Source organism: Tetrao urogallus, assembly GCF_951394365.1.
Source record: "Tetrao urogallus genome assembly, chromosome: 15".
Taxonomy (NCBI): domain Eukaryota; kingdom Metazoa; phylum Chordata; class Aves; order Galliformes; family Phasianidae; genus Tetrao; species Tetrao urogallus.
Genome location: NC_136828.1, coordinates 11,957,735 through 11,978,481, shown reverse-complemented (window position 1 = coordinate 11,978,481; position 20,747 = coordinate 11,957,735). Strand labels below are relative to the sequence as shown.

At 44.1% G+C, this 20,747-nt stretch overlaps 2 protein-coding genes across 2 annotated transcripts in view; both read right to left on the bottom strand.

Annotated features, from left to right (window-relative positions):
• MAD1L1 (mitotic arrest deficient 1 like 1) overlaps positions 1 to 16,011 on the bottom strand; it is a gene marked incomplete at both ends in the record, with an annotated part of 320,077 nt that extends 304,066 nt beyond the window's left edge. The window contains 8 exons of the mRNA XM_079542666.1: positions 7,809 to 7,870; positions 9,091 to 9,205; positions 10,179 to 10,309; positions 11,510 to 11,591; positions 12,230 to 12,354; positions 12,667 to 12,846; positions 14,517 to 14,657; positions 15,862 to 16,011. Of these exons, the coding sequence (XP_079398792.1) occupies positions 7,809 to 7,870; positions 9,091 to 9,205; positions 10,179 to 10,309; positions 11,510 to 11,591; positions 12,230 to 12,354; positions 12,667 to 12,846; positions 14,517 to 14,657; positions 15,862 to 16,011 (986 nt within the window). The remainder of the gene's footprint in view (positions 1 to 7,808; positions 7,871 to 9,090; positions 9,206 to 10,178; positions 10,310 to 11,509; positions 11,592 to 12,229; positions 12,355 to 12,666; positions 12,847 to 14,516; positions 14,658 to 15,861) is intronic.
• A 2,773-nt stretch (positions 16,012 to 18,784) lies between these two features.
• On the bottom strand, positions 18,785 to 20,660 carry MRM2 (mitochondrial rRNA methyltransferase 2; the record flags this gene model as incomplete). The annotated part of the gene is made up of 3 exons (XM_079542684.1): positions 18,785 to 19,209; positions 19,587 to 19,876; positions 20,572 to 20,660. 3 exons carry the CDS (start codon positions 20,658 to 20,660, stop codon positions 18,785 to 18,787), a joined length of 804 nt encoding a protein of 267 aa, XP_079398810.1.
• Positions 20,661 to 20,747: the final 87 nt, after the last annotated feature.

Here is a 20,747-nt window from a genome sequence, read left to right as displayed (position 1 = left end):
GCTTAAACAATTCTTTATACGCCCTGTAGTACTTCTAGTCATTTTCAACCTCTCCTGCTCGGTTTGTACTTTCCCAAATGGCTCTCTTGATCAAATGTTTCAGTGAAGTTCAATTATGTGAGATCTACAGTACTTTGCTTGACAAGATAATCAATTTCCTAGACAAATAAAGCTGATATATTAGCCTGGAACAATCCATATTGCTACTCCTTGATCCAACCACAAAGGCATTGCCCTTATATTAAGGCCATGCCCACTAATACAAGGGAGTAACATTATAATAATATGAACACTTACTGAAGCATTTTGGTTTTGTGTATTTTAAGGATGGTTTTTAAGTATTTGCTATGGTAAAAGAAAACTATTCTCAGTAAGCATCTTTAGTAACCAGTTTCACATATCTTAAGAAGTTTCCCTACAAAGACAAATTTGGAAGATAAAGTGTAGGATATTGCACATCTACATCAGAGAGAAGGCACAGCACATCCACCTAGAAAATTTAGCATCATTCAGTATTTTAATTCTAAAACAGAGTTGAAAAGGTAAAATTAAAAATGAGCTAGAGATTATAACGGGTGCGAGAAGGACAAAATGAGAGGCTGAATAAAAACCAAGCACAAATACCTGAGTAGGGCAGCATCCCCTTCAGCTTTGCTATTTAAATGACAATTCCACTTTTAAGGCAAACAGGATTGCTTAATGTAAGGAAAGCAACTTACGAAAGTGTCCATGCTTTTGAAAGCTTCTCCTTCACAGTAGAGTGAGCACCTGAGTTCAATCCCATTTACACATAACACGGGTCACTACGTGCTGGTAGAGCTACTCTCACCCAACTGTTTCCCAACAGCATCTCAAATACTACTTGCAGGAAATATGTCAGCAGCATGAACTGTTCAAGTTCGCCCAAGATTGTCAAGTCCCCAGTGGGGAACAGCACACTTGCAGAAGATAACACCAGCACATTTCTAAAACCAATCCTGTTCCTAGGGAAAAAAACAGCTGTAGGTTTATTGGATCAGGAAATGCAGCCCTATGCAAGCTGGGAAAATACTGTGCATTCTGATCAAAAGAGAGTCAGTAGAACATAAGTGATCTTCCCCCTCCCCAGAAGGAGTCCACTGTTACCTGCACTTCCAAAATAAGAGTTCTTAACCCAGATGGTAGGAATCATCCCTCTTTTCTTCAATTTCATTGTTCTCCAGAGAGTTTGTCAGTGATCTGCCACAGCTCCTCAAATCATTCCTCAACAAGACTGAGAGTGGGCTGAGCTGTTGTTCAACGGCCTTCTTTATCTCCAGAATGCTGGAGCTGTGACCCCAAAAAAAAGACAGTTTCCCTCACCCTTCACAGACCTTTGTAACATAAAGAAAGGACAGATGTATTTTTGAAGGAAGCTCGCTTACTTCTTAACCCAATTTCTGATTACAACCTCAGTGTGCCAGGCGTGGGTGCTGGCCCATCACTTTCTTACACAATTTCTTTTACACTCAAGACTTATTACACTGAGATATTCAAATGGCAACAAGCAACAACAGCACTTCTGACCACCAGAGAGAAGTACAATGTTTTTAGAGAAAATTCACACTGGACAGGGAAGTGATGTGATAGGTAACTGCCCAGCACCTCAGTGAAGTACTGGCAGGAACAGACCTACAACACTCAGCTACCTGTGAAAACTAGAGTTTCAGGTTTTGAGTTGACAAATGAATATTTTCTCTCTACCACAGACAAAAAGCATTCTATCAAGGAAATCTAAAACATACGGCACTGCAGAAAGAATAACATGTGCATTCTAGCAGTACAGGATAACAACAGAAGTTCTTATAACAGTACTCCAACATACGCTGCATGTCACATTCAACAAATAACAGCCTCCTCCATTATTTCCTTGTGTAAAGAACGGTGGCTTCAGTAAACAAACCATTACTGTGAGACAGCCACAATTTGTTTTCTCTTGAGACTTCTACCTTGTTTGCCAAACACGAAGGTCCCCGTCAGAACTGCTCAGGCACTTCTCCCTCACAAGAATGTGAAGCATTTCTAAAGCAAAGCTTTCATCTTTTACACATAGCAAGTCCTACAAATGCAAAGCACGTAACACTCAGTTACAAATAAACACAATGATTATCCTCATCCTCCCTTCCAACCCCAGCTGCTCATGGCACTTCCTCTGCCCTGCGCTGGAACTACACAAGTACTTACACAGCCACACAATAAATGTGATCAGGTACCCAATCTGGATTAAAGTTGATCCATTTTCTTTTCTTGATTACCTTTTGCTACACAGAACCACCTCTTTCAGCTGCAGTGCTTCAAGAATCAGAAAACACCAGGTGAGCATGTTGTTTTCACACAGGTAGTCACATCAGAATCCCCTCAAGACAGAAACAGAGGAACTGCTGCAAGCTGAGTGTGAGCCGTCCCGGCAGGACTGCACAAGAGAAATTCACACATTCATTCCTGTGCAGAATCCTGCACAAATCCTTACTTTAAGGTACTTTGTGGGATATCAGCAACCTGCATGCAACAACCCCCATTCCAGAGTGAGTTCTCCATCTTCGGTGGAAGGCAGAAGATATAAGATTAAACTTCTGAAAGATAACTAAAATACAATAAATCTCCACTCCATAGAGGAGAACAGTTGATACTCCTCCCATAAGGTAACATAAGAACTTACAACTGTATATTTTCTAAAGCAATCACTTTTTTTTTGTTTGTTTCTTTTGTTGCCCTCTGTGTGGTGCTTATCTCCCTTTCTTGTGCCCAAGGGATTCCCACTGTGACAAAACAGCTTGTTTTACATTGGGAATCTTGTCAGCAGCAGTCATGCAGCTTTCAGCATGTAACTTGGGATCTGTGTACAATTTTTTACCTAAAGCTTACGTGCACAAAATCTCAATTCCCACATACCACACTAATTCTCATTTTCAATTAGAAACATAATTCTGAAGTATGGATCCACCACTATGCAACCTCAACCAAAATGCCAAAAAAAAAAAAAAAACCACCAGAAATCAGTGTTTTAAGTTCAGGGTCAGTGGTCCAATGACAGCCAACATAAGGCACTCATCCATCCCTGCCTGGTGATGAAAGACCAGATTGGCAACACCAGGCTACTCCAATATAAGTATTAGCTTGGCCACGACACGATCGTGCCCCCATGATGATCTCACCAGAATCAGCAATAATCACCCCCCAGTCTTGCCTTAACTGGTTCCAGTTAATTAAGTATCCAAAACACATATTCAAATTCAAAGCAATTCAAATTATTTCAGCATGCACTGCTTTGTATACCTGTCAACAGTTGTGTTTTTTTAAGCCAGCAATGACTTATTCATAATGGACATTAAGAGACAGGTAAATTACTACCTCCTGAGAAAGGAGAAGATTATGAGCTTCATTCACTACTGCAAAGGTATTCAATGCCTTGGATAGAAGAGAGTGCTAAGCATAGTTAATCACAGTACAAAAAGGAAACTAGAGAACACCAATATTCTCTCTTCTCTCCTACTCACAGGAAAGAAGAGCACTACTGCACCACTAAATGCAGAATCAAGAAATTTGATTCCCTTTTCTCTCCTCTCCTCCCCTCCCCCAACCCCCAAGAGCAGAATGAGCACAGGAGGACTACCCATACGTAGCACCTGTGTAATTACAAATTACTTGCCACTTAATTAGATCCTTTCTTAGAGAGGAAAGGCAGACACATTCACACTATCTCCTCTCCCTAATTGGTCTCAGGCACTGCAGGAAGCCAGTCCCCAGGATCTGTCAGCCAGCCAGCCTACAGATGTTTCAGAAAGAAAACCAGGTCAGCATTAACAGGTTCACTTCTTTGGCTCTAGGCGACAGGTCAGCAGATCAGTGCCTGCTGTCTGCAGCTGGCAGGCTCCACTGAGTGAAAAACAGTCCTTAAACACTGGCCTGAATTGCTGTCAAATCTGCACTTCTCTCCAGGTCTGGACAGCAAGCACACAACAGCTACACCAGCTCAGTGTGATGCCACCAAAGCTAACTAAATCCATCCTTGTAAAGTGAAGGACAACTACAGGTGCTCCCTAAACTCATGCTTCATTCATTAAAACTACGAGTCTCTCCAGGTCAGCCTTGCACACAGGCATCGGGCCTAAGGTCTGTCTTCCACTGTAATCATATCAGATGCAGCTCAGGAAGGTCCAGGCCACGACTGGAATCTCTGAACAGCACAGAATGACTGCCTACTCTCTGAACACACATTTTTTAAAACAAGTTCATGGAACAAGAATCCTCATTTTGTATTTGGTCTCTCCTACGTGCTGCAAAAGGGAGAGGAAGCAAGAACGATAATGTTGGGTGGGGAAAGAGAGTCAGGTTGTGAAGAGCTTCTATTAAACAAGAAGTGAAGAACATGCTGTGTAGATATGAAGCTTAAAGCTGGTTGAAAGAAAAGCTCAACTCTGTACGTTAAACATGCTCAAATCTTCTCCATACCATTTTATCTTACTACCCAAAGAAACTGGATGTTGACACAGTAACTGCACGTATGCAGCACTGAACAGTTTTCAGAAGAATAACAACAGTGACAGATTCCCACTAAACAAGCCGATGCATCTTAACACACCCAGATGATGTTTCTTCAGCCCAGGCTGAGCCTGCTGGCCTGAAGCAGAAAGCAGTTTTCACAGCAGCAGGTGAAAGGATGCCACCTCGTGGGTGGTTGTGTACACTGTCATCAAAATAAACCCCCTGCCTTCTCACATACTGCCAACACTCAGCCTTCCAGTAATACCTTCCTGTTAAAATACATATTGCAGGTGGCAGTCAAGAAGTCACAAAGCAAACATCCCTGACCTCTAAGAAAATAATCAAGCCTGTCGAGATTCTGCTGATGAAGATGGTCAATAACAACTACACAAACATCGTACTTTGTAGAAATACAAACTCTGTCAGCACAGCCTGGAGAAAGAGAACAAGCAGCACGTTTTCCCAACGTTAAGTCTTTCCTAAGAGCAGACTCCCACAGTAGCCATCCTCAAAGACTAAGATCAAAAATTAGCAGTACTTTCTACTCACAAAGCAAGAATTTCAAAACACGCCTTGCTTTCACGAGTCTTACAGCAGGAATATCAAGCAAGACTGATACAAAAGAGACCCAGAAGTGTTCCTACAAAACAAAGTTACATCCAAGATAAAAGAACATTGGAAAGCAGGCAGCAAAAAGATCAAGATATCAAGAGGACGTAACTGGAAGCAAAAAAGATCACATGGGTTCATTATGTGTATACATGAACCACATGTAAGTATGGCACACATCACTTTCTTGGTTGGGCATAGTGCAGCTTCACAATTATGGCATGTTTGGGTAAGGCAGGTACAATTCAAAAGGGCTGAAAAACACTGCACAACAGCATGCAAACACACTCCTGCATTAAAGCTAAAATAGACGAACTGTCATTATTTCCACAGTTTCTGAGAGCAATGGGAAAAGCCCAGATTTCTAGCACTAGAAACTGAGTGCCTTCCCTCGCTGCAAGTACAAGAATCCAGAACTGGCAATCATAAAATTATTTGAGAAAACTGCTAATGAACATGATTTCAACTGAAGGTGAAGCACTATAAAACACTTAGCGCTCATCTTCTTTTGGCAACTTTGAAAGAGCTAAAACAGTAGGATTACCACTCCACTCCTAAAAGCTGCGTCTTCTTTCCAAGTGCTTTGCCTTAAAATTAGACTCACAGATCTGATCATAAGCCAATCTGACAGAAAGCCTGCTGGGACTCAGCAATCAGTGAACAGAACCATTGGGAGCAGACACAGAATAAGTCCTGTGGAAGTACTGCAGGAAACAAAAAAACCATCCTCTCCTAAAATGCCACAAGCTTTTGCAACTCCATTACATTTTCTGTACTAAAGAAAGTGGTAAGAAAGCATGAAAAGTCCTGATGCACTCCTTCCCTTTGATCATGCAGTTACTAGCAAACACATCACACTGGCTATTTCAGACAACCATCCAACTTGCTCCTGTTTTCTTCTTCTACGAGATGGCCAATTAACTTCTCCTCAAGCTTTCCCCAACAGCATAATGGAGGAATCTGACCAGGACAGTGATCTCTCATCATCACCACACTGGCTGAAAATGAACAGAATTCACAGTGAAACACGTCAGAGCAACAGGAAGGAAAGAAAAAACAGTGGTGGGAGGAGATAATCACCCAGTTCTACTTGCTACGATCGTATGCAAAAGATGATTCTTCTCAAGAGCAATTCCCTTTTCTGTATGAGAAGATACCACCAATAGTGCTAAACAATGTGGCCCAATCAAAAACCCAACGCTTAACAGCGAATATCCTGATTTTAAATGAAGGAGTTACTAGACTTCAACAGGCAGAATCACTTGGTTCCATTTCTCTCCCACTGTGAAATTACCTCATTAAACCTTTAACAGCTTGAGCTAAGCAAAAAGCTTTTACTCTACTGTCTGGTAGAATGAGTTCTTTGAAAAGGGTCCATGCTTGTTCTGTCCATTCTGTGCCATTGGAGACGTAACCCAATTCTAATTCCATCTGAACGCACACACCTTCATCAGAATGAAGAGGAGAATCTTAACCACATTACCTTCATACACCTAGAAAAGGGGTCGTTATCATCATTAAACAGAAAACATTGCAAGAACTACAGGGGCTTTCCTCAGCTGAACTCAAGTGTCTGTCACACGAAGCAGTAACGTGCCCAAATCGTACATGCATACCCAAACACTCCTACTTGCAAATAATCCCTATTAGGCTGCAGGCATAACTCAGACACGTGTAATGAATGCAATAAAGAAACAATTGGTATAATTAAGTTTTGCAGTTCATGTTGCAGCTCAAAGCTTGAACCAATATTAAATGTGATCTGTGCAATAATTACATCAAAACGGCTCTTAAGCAAGAAGCATCAGTACTTCTAGCATAATAATGCAAACATTCAGGGAAGATAAAGCAGAGCTGAACCACACAAATACATCATACCTATTCAGAGAAACTTCTGCAGCAGAAGAAAAAGATCCTGAGATTCACCACTTCCAGTCTTTCATTGTACTATGGAGTTACTATGCTGTGCTGGCAGAAGGACCAGCACAATGAGAGGAAGTTAGGAAAGAAGGAATATGCTCACCTGTCTCCAAAGACCTGGGCTCACAGAAAAAAACTCCACAGAGGAGGGATCTCCATCCAGAGATCCATCCCCAGTGCCAGTCAGCCCTCAAATGAGGTCTAAGAGAGGTGCAGCCAGGCTCCACCCTTTCCAGTCACACAGCTGAATTGCTTGCACTTGTGCTCCTGTGGCTGACCAGGTCTTTTCTCCAGGTGCTCAGAGGTTCAGGCCATAATTCAGCAGTACCCATACATACATACCAAAGACCTTAAAAAACCAGGTTTGAGGCTCCAGACATCAGAAATAGAGGAGTAGGCAAAGAGACTGGCAGTCTTACAGAACACCAGTTGGCAGCTGCTTGTTTTCAATTTAAAAAAAAACTGAGTTTATTCCTTTTCTCCTATTAAGTTAGGAGAACCTCCACCTAAACCCCAATGAAGCAATACGCAAGAAGTTCAAAGAACTCAATTAAATCCAGGCTGGTCAAGCTGACTTAATGAAAAACAAGTCTGTCCCCAAAGATACTTTATAGCAGGATGTATCTTATGTCTCTTTTTATACATAATAATAAGTATCAGAACAGCTTCTACATAAAAAGATAGTAAGAAAGCATCACACCACACTTGAGGAACCCAAATAACTAAGGAAGGAAAGCGTTTGAAAAAGTTTTACCTCCAATGCATTGAGCTCATACCTGATATTCAAGCCAGTGCTCTGGTCCAGTTTCTCCCAGCTTTTTAGTTTTCCCAGAAGTTTCTGAAATATAAAGCAAAGGAAAGTTAGAGACACAGCAGAACATTTCAACAGCTTGTTTCCCCACATAGTTTTCTGATAATTCTCCAGTCAAACTCAGTGCATTCTCTTTTTTGTCTATGGATTTTACTATCTTATCTAGCACATCTGGGCTGTCATACTGCAGATGCCACAACCATTTTCCCAGACACCACAGCCCTGTTATACTGGGAGGAACCCACATCTTACTTCAGCACTTTATTTTCCAGCTGTAATGCTATAATGTGATGGAAAGCACAGCAAAGATAACAGAATGGCAGAGCCCTGATAGGCTACAGCAAGCAAGGATTCACACAGCCATAACAGCAAAGGACACAGAAAGAAGAGAAAAAAAGCTTCTTACCTTCAAAGGCCTCAGGTAGGCAGGGATCTCCTGAAAGATCCCCTTGCCTCCCCTGCCAACCCTTAAATGAGGACTGGGAAGGGGTGGATCCTGGCTCCACACCTTCTGGTCACTCAGCTGCATTGCATACACCTGAGCTCCCCTGGTTTGGCCCTGCCTTCCCACCAGGTGCTCAATCACTGCTTCAAGCCATGACTTAGCATTTCTGCTACACCACACCTGTGAGCAACTACCACTGTACAAGACCTTAGTAGATGAGACTCTTTGTAGAGGAAGAAAACAAGTTATATTCCCAACACTCACACTGCAGTAGCTGAAGCACACAATTCTCCACCAATTTCTTCTACAGCTTCTGTATTTTTAATCAGTACCAGATCTGGTACTGATCAGATGTGAGCCAAATTTAACCAGACACCAATGTAGTTCTGCAAATTAGTAATTCTATACATTTAGTTTGATCTCTTGGCTTGACACAGGGTGGGATGAAAACAAGACAGCTTTACTCAACTGAAACCACATTCTGGCCTTGGTAGCGCACGGGAAGCAATCCAAGGGGGTATTGAGGTTCTAACCATACACGTGCCCAGTAACACCACAGGCTTAATGCTCCCCCACCCCCCAAAATAAAGATGCAATAGCAAAGCCAAAAAGAACACTAAGATTGTAACAGACTCAGCTGCTTTTTATTCTTCACTCTCACACGCTGACATTTAAGTTGGTGAAAGCCACGTTCACTGCTTCGAACGTGCCTCAAGTAAGACAATGCAGGGAGAGCCTAGAGCACAGGCTGGGCAACAAAGGAAACCCCATTCTGCTCCTCCAAGTATTCTTAGCTCCTCACCTCATTTTCCAATTCAGCAGTCACTAACTGTGCTTGGACTTTCTCATAGCGTTCCAATTTTCTTTGGAGACCTTCCACTTCTTCTTTAAGCAAACCATTGTTTTCTTTCATTTCCCTGTGGTGAGAAGACAGGCAGCAAATGAAAAGTCACACAAGTCAGTATGCTCTCACAAACTTCCACATATATATGCAATTACAAAGGAGTAATATGACAGCGTACATTACGACATTCAACTGACTCACTTCTATCATCTCCACTGCAAAGCTGCTGCTACCAAAAAAAAAATTGAAGTTTTCCCACTACAAGCACCATCCTAATTATGTCCAAACAACCTGAAGTTTTGTATCAGCCTTTTCGATTGGCAAAACAGCATGAAGGCTTGCAAGGCTCCCAACTCTGATCTTCAGCCTGGCTGAATGCAGGGTTGGAACACAGCAAGTGGTAGACAGTGCAGGTTTTTTGTAGTCTATGATGACTGAGCCAGTATTGAGACTGCTTGCTTGCACTTCAACAGAGCTGTGCAAGGGTGAGATAAACTCTTTCAAAAAAGAAAAGAACCACTTCTGTTGATAGCGTGGTTCTTCAGGTGCACAAAATAGAGTGAGAAAACATTCCAAGAGAAACAATTTAAAATGATTATCAGACTAGGAGTAACAATAACTATGTAGTAATATTTAATGTTATTTAGATTTTAGTTACTTAATGTACAGCTTTCTTTACAGTTCTTTCTTTCCCAAACCTGTACAGAGTTCATCACCATCTTTAAGCACTGAATATGGTTTTAATAAATAGATACTGCTATGCAAAGTTATCACTACGTATTGTGTGAGGCTTTCAGAGTGTTAGGGAAGATTAGCAGGTCTTGTCAAACCCTGTCCACAGGGTTAATGTGTTAACCATCAACCCACGTTCAGGATTTACACGAGATATTTCAACTTTCCTCTAACGTTTCCCATATGAAAGTATCACATGCCACACTGTAAACCTGGTAATTCTGACAGAAGGATTTGGAAGTGTACATAGTGGAGTTGTAAGAGCTGTAGAAGAACAGAAGGTAACCCCCTCAACAACTGAGGCCTTCTTTCACCTGTAGTATGCATTTTCCTCCCTCAGCTGTCGCAGCTCCCGCTCCATTTTTGGGAAACGGGACAGTTCTGTCTTCATGTTCTTGACGATAACAGCATCGTGTTCCTGCTGGGAGAACTTCTGCTCCAGGTCCTGGAAGGCAAGAGATGACAGAAGGACGGCCATGATTTACTTGGAACTCTTCAAAACTACATTTCCTCTGTACTTATGAACACTGGAACCAAACTCAGAACGTGCCTCAGTAGATCACACAAGTCAAATCCACTGCTCAAAACAAGGACATTTGTTACATTTCCAACACATGGGCTAGCTTCTTCTCTACACCCTTCTGTTTACCCTAAGTTCCTAAGAAAAAAGTAATCTCAATCAATAAAACAACTTCATACTAAGCCAAAATTCAGATTTTCTTGTCCTCTAGCCCTCCATTAACTAAGTGTAAAGACGGACATTTGGATAGTCCTGAGGAATTAGGAATCAAAAGAGATATAAGAGCCCATTTCAGCATTATGGCAAACATTTTCATGGAGGTAGGGGACATTTATTTAGAGCTGTAATGTCATTTGATACCTTGTTTTTCCACCTTTCTTTTTAATGGATTTGCCTACAGATGGAAGCCTCTCCTTGCAATCACAGAATGAGCAATGAGACTATCTTTCAGCACAACTTTACAGCAGCTACAAGCAAAGCAAGTCCTTAGGAGGAAGTTTTTCAGCCAGAGGGTGGTGAGGCACTGGCACAGGTTGCCCAAGGAGGCTGTGGATGCCCCATCCCTGCAGGCATTCAAGGCCAGGCTGGATGTGGCTCTGGGCAGCCTGGGCTGCTGGTTGGCAACCTGCACACAGCAGGGGGTTGGAACTGGATGAGCACTGTGCTCCTTTGCAACCCAGGCCATTCTGTGATTGTATGATGCTATGAAGTCATAACCAGCATCCGCTCAGAGCAAAGCAACCCTACCTCCTCCAGGAAGATCAAAAGCAAGTGGTAAAGACACACCAACATAAAAGGTAATTTGAAAGGACATAAAATATCTACGCTTACATTTTATTGTGATTTTGAAAGCTTTGCAAGTAGTTGCAGTTTATGAAGAGAGCTAACCTCAACTCCAGAGAAAGGATTTTCTGGGAAGCAGAAACTACAGCTGCTAGGTTCATTCTCCAGCATTTGAGCAGGGGAAAGAAAAAAAAAAACAAGACAACACACCAGGTTGCTCTAGAATACTAATGCACTGGGCTCAACATCAAACAGAGCATTCATCCAGAATACTTCTGCTCTGACACTGAAGAAATTTTTAAAGAAAATCAACACAAGGTTCACACAGACCCAGTGTCTTACCTTAATCTTCTGTTCATATTCTGCCAGTAGGGACTGGCTTGCTTGCAATGTCTGGATTTGCTGAGTAGCCTCTTGCCATTTCCTATTAGACACAGACAAGAGAGATTTAGCACGCAGGAAACACGTACCAGAGAAAGACACGTGACACAAACATTTCCAAATACCATTAACAAAGTGTTTGGTACTGTTATATAAGATCACCTCACACTCAATCTTCCTGTAATTCAGAGAGAAAAAAAAACAATTTCTTCACTGAAAAGATGCACCTCGAGAAATATTCAAAACAGTCAAGCCTCTTTTATTCTGAAATCAATAAATATTTATACACAGTAAATAAGGAAAACCAAGGAAAGCAAAGAAAAACACACTCATCTGTCAAGTACCCCTCACCTATGATTTACGGCTTGATATTTTTCTTCTGTTCAGTCTATAAAATTCAGATCAGCCTTTCCCACCCACCTGCCTTCTGTTAACTCTCCAGCATGAACATGAAACATCAGTGAGAGAGATTTTAAACTTGAGGTTTTTTTCCCTCAAGGTACAAATAAAATTCTCCTAAGAGCTACTTTCAAACAACACTTATAACCTGCACATCCAGTTCAAAGAATCCCTTTGAAGAGTGGAAATCAAACAGCGTTGAAAGGTTTGAGTGACAACAGCTGCATAAGACTCAAGTTTTGTTTGCTTTTTTCTCCTCATAGTTATTCATCTTCTGCTTACTTATGTTGAACATCCAGCTGTTCCATCAGCTCTTGCTTCTGCGAGTCTTGGCTTGTCATCTGCATCTCCTGATTCATTATATTCCATTGTAGCTCAGATATTTTCCCTTTTAATATAGTGATCGTCTGCATTAGTGGGAATAAAGAATAAACTGGAGATTATGGATTGTAGTACACAGAAGTCACATCCAACTAATGATTCCAAAGAATGAACTGCAGGTAACTTCAGTCTCATCCACACTACAACTCCCCCAGTGCCCCTGAACAATTTCCATCTTAATATCTCCTCCCTCACCTCCTGCATTCTTTATTCAAAGTTGATCTGACATCTAGCAACATATTTCTTTTTTCTGTAAATCAAAACAGCCATTTTCCATTCACAAGAACTGCAAAGTCACCTGAATCTATAAACGGATAAGAAAGTTATTCTGTTCTTACTTCATTAGCTTCAGCTAATTTGCTCTCCTTCTCTTGCAGTTTCTTACTCATTGTCTCCATACTCTTCTTATAGGATTTGTTCATCTCCATTTGTTCCTTCAGTTTATTTTCAGCTTCTGTTTCCCTTTCCTGGTACTGCTTTATGCGTGTGAGCAGCTCCTGGTTACGGTCAGCCTCTCGCTTGCAAAGAAGAAAAAACAACATGAAAAGACATAGAAAACCAGCACAAAGGCGAAGCTCTTTTTGCCTCCCTCACCTCTGCTCCTCGTTGCTGTGGTCACCACAGCATCACCACGAAGCCATGTTACCTACACCAATAGCCTTCAACCCTTCCACTAGCAAGGACAGGACCAGCAGCTCAACGCCAAGGAACTCCTGGCAGTAACAAAGCTAGGAAACAGACCCTTGCTCCCTCTGTTAGAGGCATGAATCCTGGAATGCAGACACGGCCTCACAGACTGCGCTGCACACTCCACAGCAGATCAAAGATGAAAACATTCCCTGCTCTGGTTTGCAATTCAGCCACACATAGCAAGTGGACTTTCAGAACCTCAGAGCTCGGTAGTTGGGTCAGTAAGACAAACTTTCCTCTGCAACTTCTGGCAGTTGTATGAGGTTATTTAATGGAGAAGCAAGCGCAGTATCATCAATGAACACAACAAACCTTTTTGCACTCTGACAATCTTTCATACACCTTCTCAGTTTTTTCCTACCACAAATTGATTAATGCTTATTTGAAAAATCTGTAGTAAATTGCTTTGCTAATCAAAGCAAATCGAGACATGGATTTACATAGTAAGTAAGGATTATGCAAAGCAGCTTCCTAAAACCTTCATTCACATGACTCAAAAAAACACAGAATCTGAGCAGGGTGATTAGCACAGTGCTGGATTAGTGCTGCTCCCTTTTCTGCACTAGTATTTCAAGGGTTTCTGTGACTGACTCAGCTAGATTCCAGTTTGAACTCTTCATGGCTTAATCCTGTATCACCTGACTTCAACAGGAACGAAGACCTGAGTCACTGACCCACTATTTCACAACCACACACTAAATCCATCACCCAACACTCTTAAAACACAACAAAACATGCTTAAAAGAAGTAATTTTAAATAATCAGTTGCATGTAAGACCTTCATTATCATACAGAACCCAGAGCTCTACTGCCACTTGCAGTGACAAAGCTAAGCAAACATATATGGGCATAAAGTCAGAAACCAAGAAAAGCTATTAGTCCCCGAGTGAGGCTCACAGTCTTATCAATGAAAGCTCTCTTGTGTGACAGTGCACGGTTGGCACTGCTGCCATTCCAATTAAATTACAGTCACAAAAATGAAATACTTGCAATTGTGCCAGCAGAAGTTTAAATACATTGGGGAGAAAAAAGCGCTTAAATATTTCCAGGAGAAACAAAGCACAAATCTCTTTTTGTTACTGCTACCCATGACAATTCCAACGCGATGCTAACAAACCCCAGTGATCAGATCACTGCTCACTGAGCAAACAACGTTCTGACATTCACACAGGATTTGTGCACGTTAGCAAGTAGCACAAAGCATGCACACCATATGCTCCTCAGAAGCCTTCCCTACCCATGAGCTCAAGTCTTGCTCTGCAGACTGAGTGCTCATTAGCAGCCGGAGAGCACTTGCTCCTGGACTGCATCTTTTAGTTTAGTTTCATCCAAAAAGAGTCTGGTATGCACACCCTGAGACACAGCACTGCAAACCAAAGCGCAGCACGCGAGAACAGCCAGAAGCCTTTCCCTGATCCACAGTAAAACACCAACACAGAACACCACATGTTCTAACTCAGACCCGCAATAACAGACCATCTACGGTTGTTCTTCTTACCTCATAGTTTCTGGCATTAGTGTTAGCTGCCTTCTCCAGCTCAATGCGAGCTCGTTTGTGGCTAAGCTCCATCTGCATCTTCTCCCGTTCCACCTGCAGGAGCTGCGATTTGGAATGGATCTGCCCAGCTTGTTCTTCCAACTGTCCAGTTCATATGTGAAAAGAGAGAGCGCGCATCATTAACAGTGCTGCAATAATACTGCTACCCCCTGCTCTGTGCTATCCAGCTGATAGCTGCATAGCATTTCACAAACTAAAAGCCAATTGTCACCACATTTGTGGTGCTTGTCCTCTCACACCAGTTGCAGATCAGGAAGCCAAGGCCAAGAGCTCAACCACACGCCCAGGAACCTGAATCAAAACAGCGTTAGCTGGAAGGACGCGAATTTAAGTTCTGAATTTCAGTTTAGAGTTTTGTGCAGGATTCCTCATTCCATCTCTAGAGGTACTTTATCTGACAAAATGTATTCCTCTATCTAGGAAAAGTTAATTACAAAATTAAGAATTACAAAAAACTCCCCAAGCATTATAAGATTAACAGCAGCTACCAATAAGCAGAGATCAGGCACCCATTAAGTGTAAGCATGGAGCAAAATAACGTGTTTTCTTTTTTCTATGACCCACTACAATATGACACTTCAGATTAAATTACTTTACAACACACACATGGTTGGCACTGCTGCCATTCCAATTAAATTGGAGAGGTATATTACCAAGAGAGGTATATTACAATACCTCTCTTCTAAGCAATGTACATTCTACATCACTGGTGGAGGTGGTGCAACCAGAGATGCACCACTGACAAAAAATCCACACGTTTTTTCAGTACTTTTAGTATTTGAAATGTAAAGCATTTTTTTATTAAAAGGCAATGATATCATACTATTATCTAGAGCCCTACTTAGAAATCATATCAACATACAGAAACTTTATTGCAGCATAATAGAGCTTACAATGTAAGATGTCAACTTATCACATGCTGTAAGAGCAAAATGCAGCTTGCAGGAAAAGTCAAGATGACTTGGGAATACAGAGAGAGGCAGACAAGAAGTCCCAGCTGACTGGCACACTGAAGCCACAGCAAGTCTCTTCCATGTCTCCACACAAGAAAAATTTAAGGTAAATAAGCAACTTACTGGAATTACATTAACAAGTATAAAGATTCTAGAACATTCTCAGAAAACAAATCTCTGTTACTGAGCATGCATGAGTAGCAGTTTTATAAAGAATGGTCATATCTTAATGAAATAACCCCGATGCTTAGAAATGCAATGCTTAGATGCAAAGGAGGCTACAGCCATACAGAAGAGAAGCTGCAGGCACCAGCACGCTGAGGACACCTCACCTGCACCCTCTGCTGGTACTGAATCTGCAAGGAGCTCTGAGATGATGCTGGCACAGGCTGCCCGGACACCCCCTCCATACGCTGTGAAATGAAGTTGTTGAAGGATCTCAAGGTGGAGAAGACAGTGGTATTACCTTCCAAGTCTTCCATAGCTCTGGAAATACATAAAAAGTTATCAGTGAAGCATCCAGAACAATCTGGAGTATACAGATGCTCTACTAAAAAATATATATATATATATATATATATATATATATATATATATATATACACATCTGCCCTAAAATGACACAAAATGCAACACCTTCCATCTTACACTGCACAGAATCTAACCTGCCTGCCACTGCTGGGGTCACCTCAACCAGAAAACACCACACAACTGAGGCAGAAGTTGTAGATCTCTGGAATGAAGAACTGAGGCAAAAGAAAAACTGTCCTCTTCTTGGTGTTATAACCAAAGTGGTTTGCTTTTATTTAGATACATTCCCCCAAATCTCTGCAAGTTAATATACAAACAGAAGTTGCCTTAAGTTACACCAAAATGAGTTCTCCCTTCCACTGTAAGCAGGATAGATTCAGGGATACAAGTTAACACCACAGGACAGGAAGCTCTGCAGCACATCACACAAAAGGAACTTCTTACTCTGCCCCCCAAACAAAAAAAGGGCTGGGGCAGGAAGAGAATAAATCCCACACGGATAGCAAGCTCTACCTTGTATGCAGCCTGATTCTGGTTTCCAAACAGCACTTTGGTATGTAACTTTCAACACCTCTCACCCATCTGACAGACCGCTTCCATCAGCGAGACGTAGCTCCTTGTTCATGTAGAAGTTTTTGCAAAATCTTCCTTCAGATTTGCAATAGTACTGAATGGCCACAAATGCATCGAAGCTGGAGGTGGGAGAGGCTGGCAAGGCGCTCCCAGAATGCCTGGGGAAGCTTTAAGTGAATTCCTCTGAAACTGCAAGCCCTACAAGTCCCAGAAGCACAAAAGGAGGCTGGGCCAGGAAAGGCACCGGGACACACACTGACTTACAGCAGCCCAGGCTCAGGGCTGACCCTCAGGCCCACGAGCTCACGGCAATAACACTCTTTGGACTCACGTCATCACAAGGAGCCGATACAACAGAAGCACGCTGGGAAGAGATCACTCAAAACCCAAACGAACACGTTTATTAGAAACAAGCTCTGCATTACTACGCACGACAAGACAACGCTGCCAACAGGCTTCCAGCAAACCGATCTCAAACCGGGCGCGGGGAGAACAGGGACAGCACCAGCAAACGAGTCAGGCACGCCCTGCTGCCCTGCTGCAAAACACCACCGTTTGTTTTATTTTTGTTCCGTTCAGCGCCCCACAGCAGCCCCCAACCCCACCTCGGCGCGAGCAGCCGAAGGACGGGCAGCACGGGGCGAGGGGCTCCGTCCGCGAGACGGCAGAGCGGGGCAGAGCGAGGCACAGCCGTGCCCTGCGCTCACGGGACGGGAGCACGGGGACGCGGCGCTGCCCGCCGCGCTCGCTCCCATAGCGCCGCCTTCAGCCATGGGCGAGGCCAAAGGGCGGAGGCGGGCTGCGGCGGGCAGTGCGGTGCGGGATCCCCGGGCGCAGCGCTGCACGCCGCCTCCCCGCCGCTCCCCCTCCACCCGCACTCACCGCCGCTGCCCGCTTGGATCTCCCTCCTCGCCCCGCCGCCGAGATCTCACGCGAACTCGCGCCCGCCTCTCGCGAGAAGAGCGGCCCGCCACACCGTAATGACGGCACGAGGCGCGCAGCTCATGTTCGTACCGTAATGCTCCGCCTGGGTCGCGGCGCGGCTGTGTGGCGGCGGGCCGGGCTGTGCCGAGCCTGCTGGCAATCGTGTGGAAATGAAAAACGGAAGTTGACAGTAGTTGCCATCTGATAAATCCGCGAGCCATTCGAAATGGTATATTTATGACGAGGAAGATGCGGAAGCCCCTTTTACAACGCCTGGCACAGCCAGCCCGATAGCAGCGCTGTTTAATGGAGGAGCCGTCGCTTCCAGATAAGGCAGTGGCCAAATCTGTTTTTGCAAACTGAACTCTGGCAATTCAATCACGGTTTTATCAGTAGTTCTACCTGTCTGGGCTCTAGGAAAATCTTGTCATTTTGCCTCATAAACATTACTGGTCAGCCATAAAACGTTACTGAGAAAGTAGGCAGGAATTATCTCAGCTGCGGCGATGCTGCCCTGCTGTCACTGGATTTATGAGCACAGTGAAGTAGCAATTCCTAAACGTAAGGTGTATCTTTAGGAAATGCAGCAAAGCCATCAGCTGAATACTCCAGGGCCAGAGCCGGACATTTGAAATGTCTGCATTGGAGACTACATGTGACAATGCAGATTCTGACGTGCACAAAAACGCTGTTTTGATGTGTGCTAATAAATGACATCAGCTTTTAGGAAAGATGAAGAGGAAATAAATTGGCTCAACCCCCCCCCCAGCCAGCCCCTCTCGTTCTGACAGGCGCCTTTATGGTTAGTCTCAAATCTGACAGCATTAGAAATGCAATGATTTTCAAGCACACGTTAAGAACTCATATAATCACTGCTTTATTTTCATTTCCATTACAACAGCCCCAGAGGTTGCCTTTCAGATTATTGCTCTCCATTATTGCTCTCCATTCCCAACTGTTTTCTCCACAGGTGTGAAGCTAGATTGGATGTCTCTGCTTGTGCAATTAGTGGATAAACTCAGTGGGGCAGCACCCTGGTTTTATTTTCATATTTGAAAAGCATGATGTACTTTGTGAGAATTGCAGCAGATTTCCTGAGGTTGTTCTCAGCAATCTAACAGTTCAAGCTGGGGATCTTCATGCTGGGAGTTTTCTTTAAACACATGCCACGTTCAGATTTCCAGTCTGTCTCTGATCACCTGTTTGATATTCTGTATTTCCCAGCTTTCATTTCCCTTTGTACAATCTTGCCAAGTAATAAGACTCAGATGAGTCCTTCCGGCTGGCCTGAGGCTTTATAGTTCTCACGTCTTGGAACTGCTCCTTCAATTTGTTTTGAAGAACACGGGACTCATGTCCATCCCAGAATTTACACAGTATTGTCCCTTTTGGCTTTAAAATACTTTGTGACAGATTCACAAGGCCTAAACACAAACTGATCAACTTCTGATGATCCAGCTCTTTAATGCCTGTTGCATTCGGTGCCATGTCGCTCAAGATAACATCCACCTTCTTTGCAGGAAGCAGATTCTGAATCTCCCTTTGTGTGCTTGGGTCTGTAATGTCAGCCTGTGACAAGAAGACTGCGCCTTCCAGCGGGGCAATCCGTAGGAGGTCAACTCCAAGGACGAAGCCAGTAGGGGAAGCAGGATCTAGGTTGTAAGGATGAACATCAAATTGAATTCTTGTGCTTGAAAACAACTTGCATATACATGAACTCCATTATATTCAGTAAACAAAAAGTTATCACTGCCTGCCACAGACTTCCTGCCCATCCATAACTGGTTTGCTGCATGCAGTGATATGGTCTGCTACTAGTCAAAGCACTTACAATGTTAAAACCCAGTTACATCAGATAGGCAAGAGGTAATCCTATTGTGTTTTTGGGAGGTTTTTTGTTTTTTTATTTTTGCAGAGCTGGCAGTATAATCCAACAACAGTACACATGATAATGCTTTTCCTTATAACTATGAGCGTCTCAAAACACACAAACCACTCCCCATCCCGAACACCAAAAATGTGCACTCACCAGTACCTAAGGCATTGACCCTCTCTACAGCAACCTGACTCCAAGCACCAGGTGCTGCTCCGCAGTCAAGAACGGAAAGTCCCGGGCGGAGAATATGAAGCCTGTCATCTATCTCCAGTAACTTGAAGGCACTCCGGCAACGGTAATGCTGCTGTTTCGCTGCCTTGACGAAGGGATCCCTCAACTGCCGCTCCAGCCACCAGTTCTCTGCGGCAGTTTTCTTCTTCAGGAGCCTCACTGCGCTGTGCAGACAGCTGCGCTGCAGAGGAAGGCTCAGCAAACACTGACAGCTGCCCAAGGAGAAAGGTGACAGTCAGATCGTGCACGGCCACAGCACAGGTTTCTGAAGCACATATTGATTCATTTCCACCCTGAACACGGCTCCTCCCATCTGTCACCACGCTCACCAAAAGCCTCACAACTTCAGAGATTCTTGGCCTCTTCAGTTCCCTGCTCCACTTACCACAAGAAGAGCTGTAATGGGGATCAACACCTCACTGGTTACCCCCTGAACCAAGGGGGAAGAAGGGGGATCTCATTGCTGGAGCTCTGCAGCTCTCCTCAGGTGTTTTCTGTTCACATGGACACCTGGTGCTGTGAACAAGCCTTAACGAGTCCGCCAGCCGTGCCACGGGGCTGCACAGCCTGTGTGCCAGCAGCAGAGCTGGGCTACGACCTCACCACCAGCTCACGCTCCTCACTGACCCCAAGCGCCGTGTCAGAGATGTGAGCACGGCTGAACGTCACCTTCCTGAAAGGCTTCTAAAGCCGAGAATCCATCGTCTTAAGGGGAATTGCAGTGCTCTTACAGGCAGTTGGATCACGGAACCACGCTGTACCACCCAAGCCCCTAAGGCTCACAGCGGCGTCCCAGCGCTCCCTGAGCTCCAGCAGTTCGGGCCGTGCTCACCGCCCGTCCCCGACCCCCAGCCGCCCCTCCCCTGGCAGCTCCGCGCCGTTCCCCTGGGCCACGGGTGCCGGTCACCAAGGGACGGGCCCCGCAGCTCCCAGGGCGCAGGGACGGCTACCCTGAGCCCTGCTCCCCGCCACGCACCGCGCCCCGCACCACGCCATGGCGGCCGCCGCCTCCCGCCCCGCGCTGGGGCGGAGCTGAGGGCGGAGCCGCGGCCGATGAGGCGCGGGAAGAGCCGGGCGCGGGGA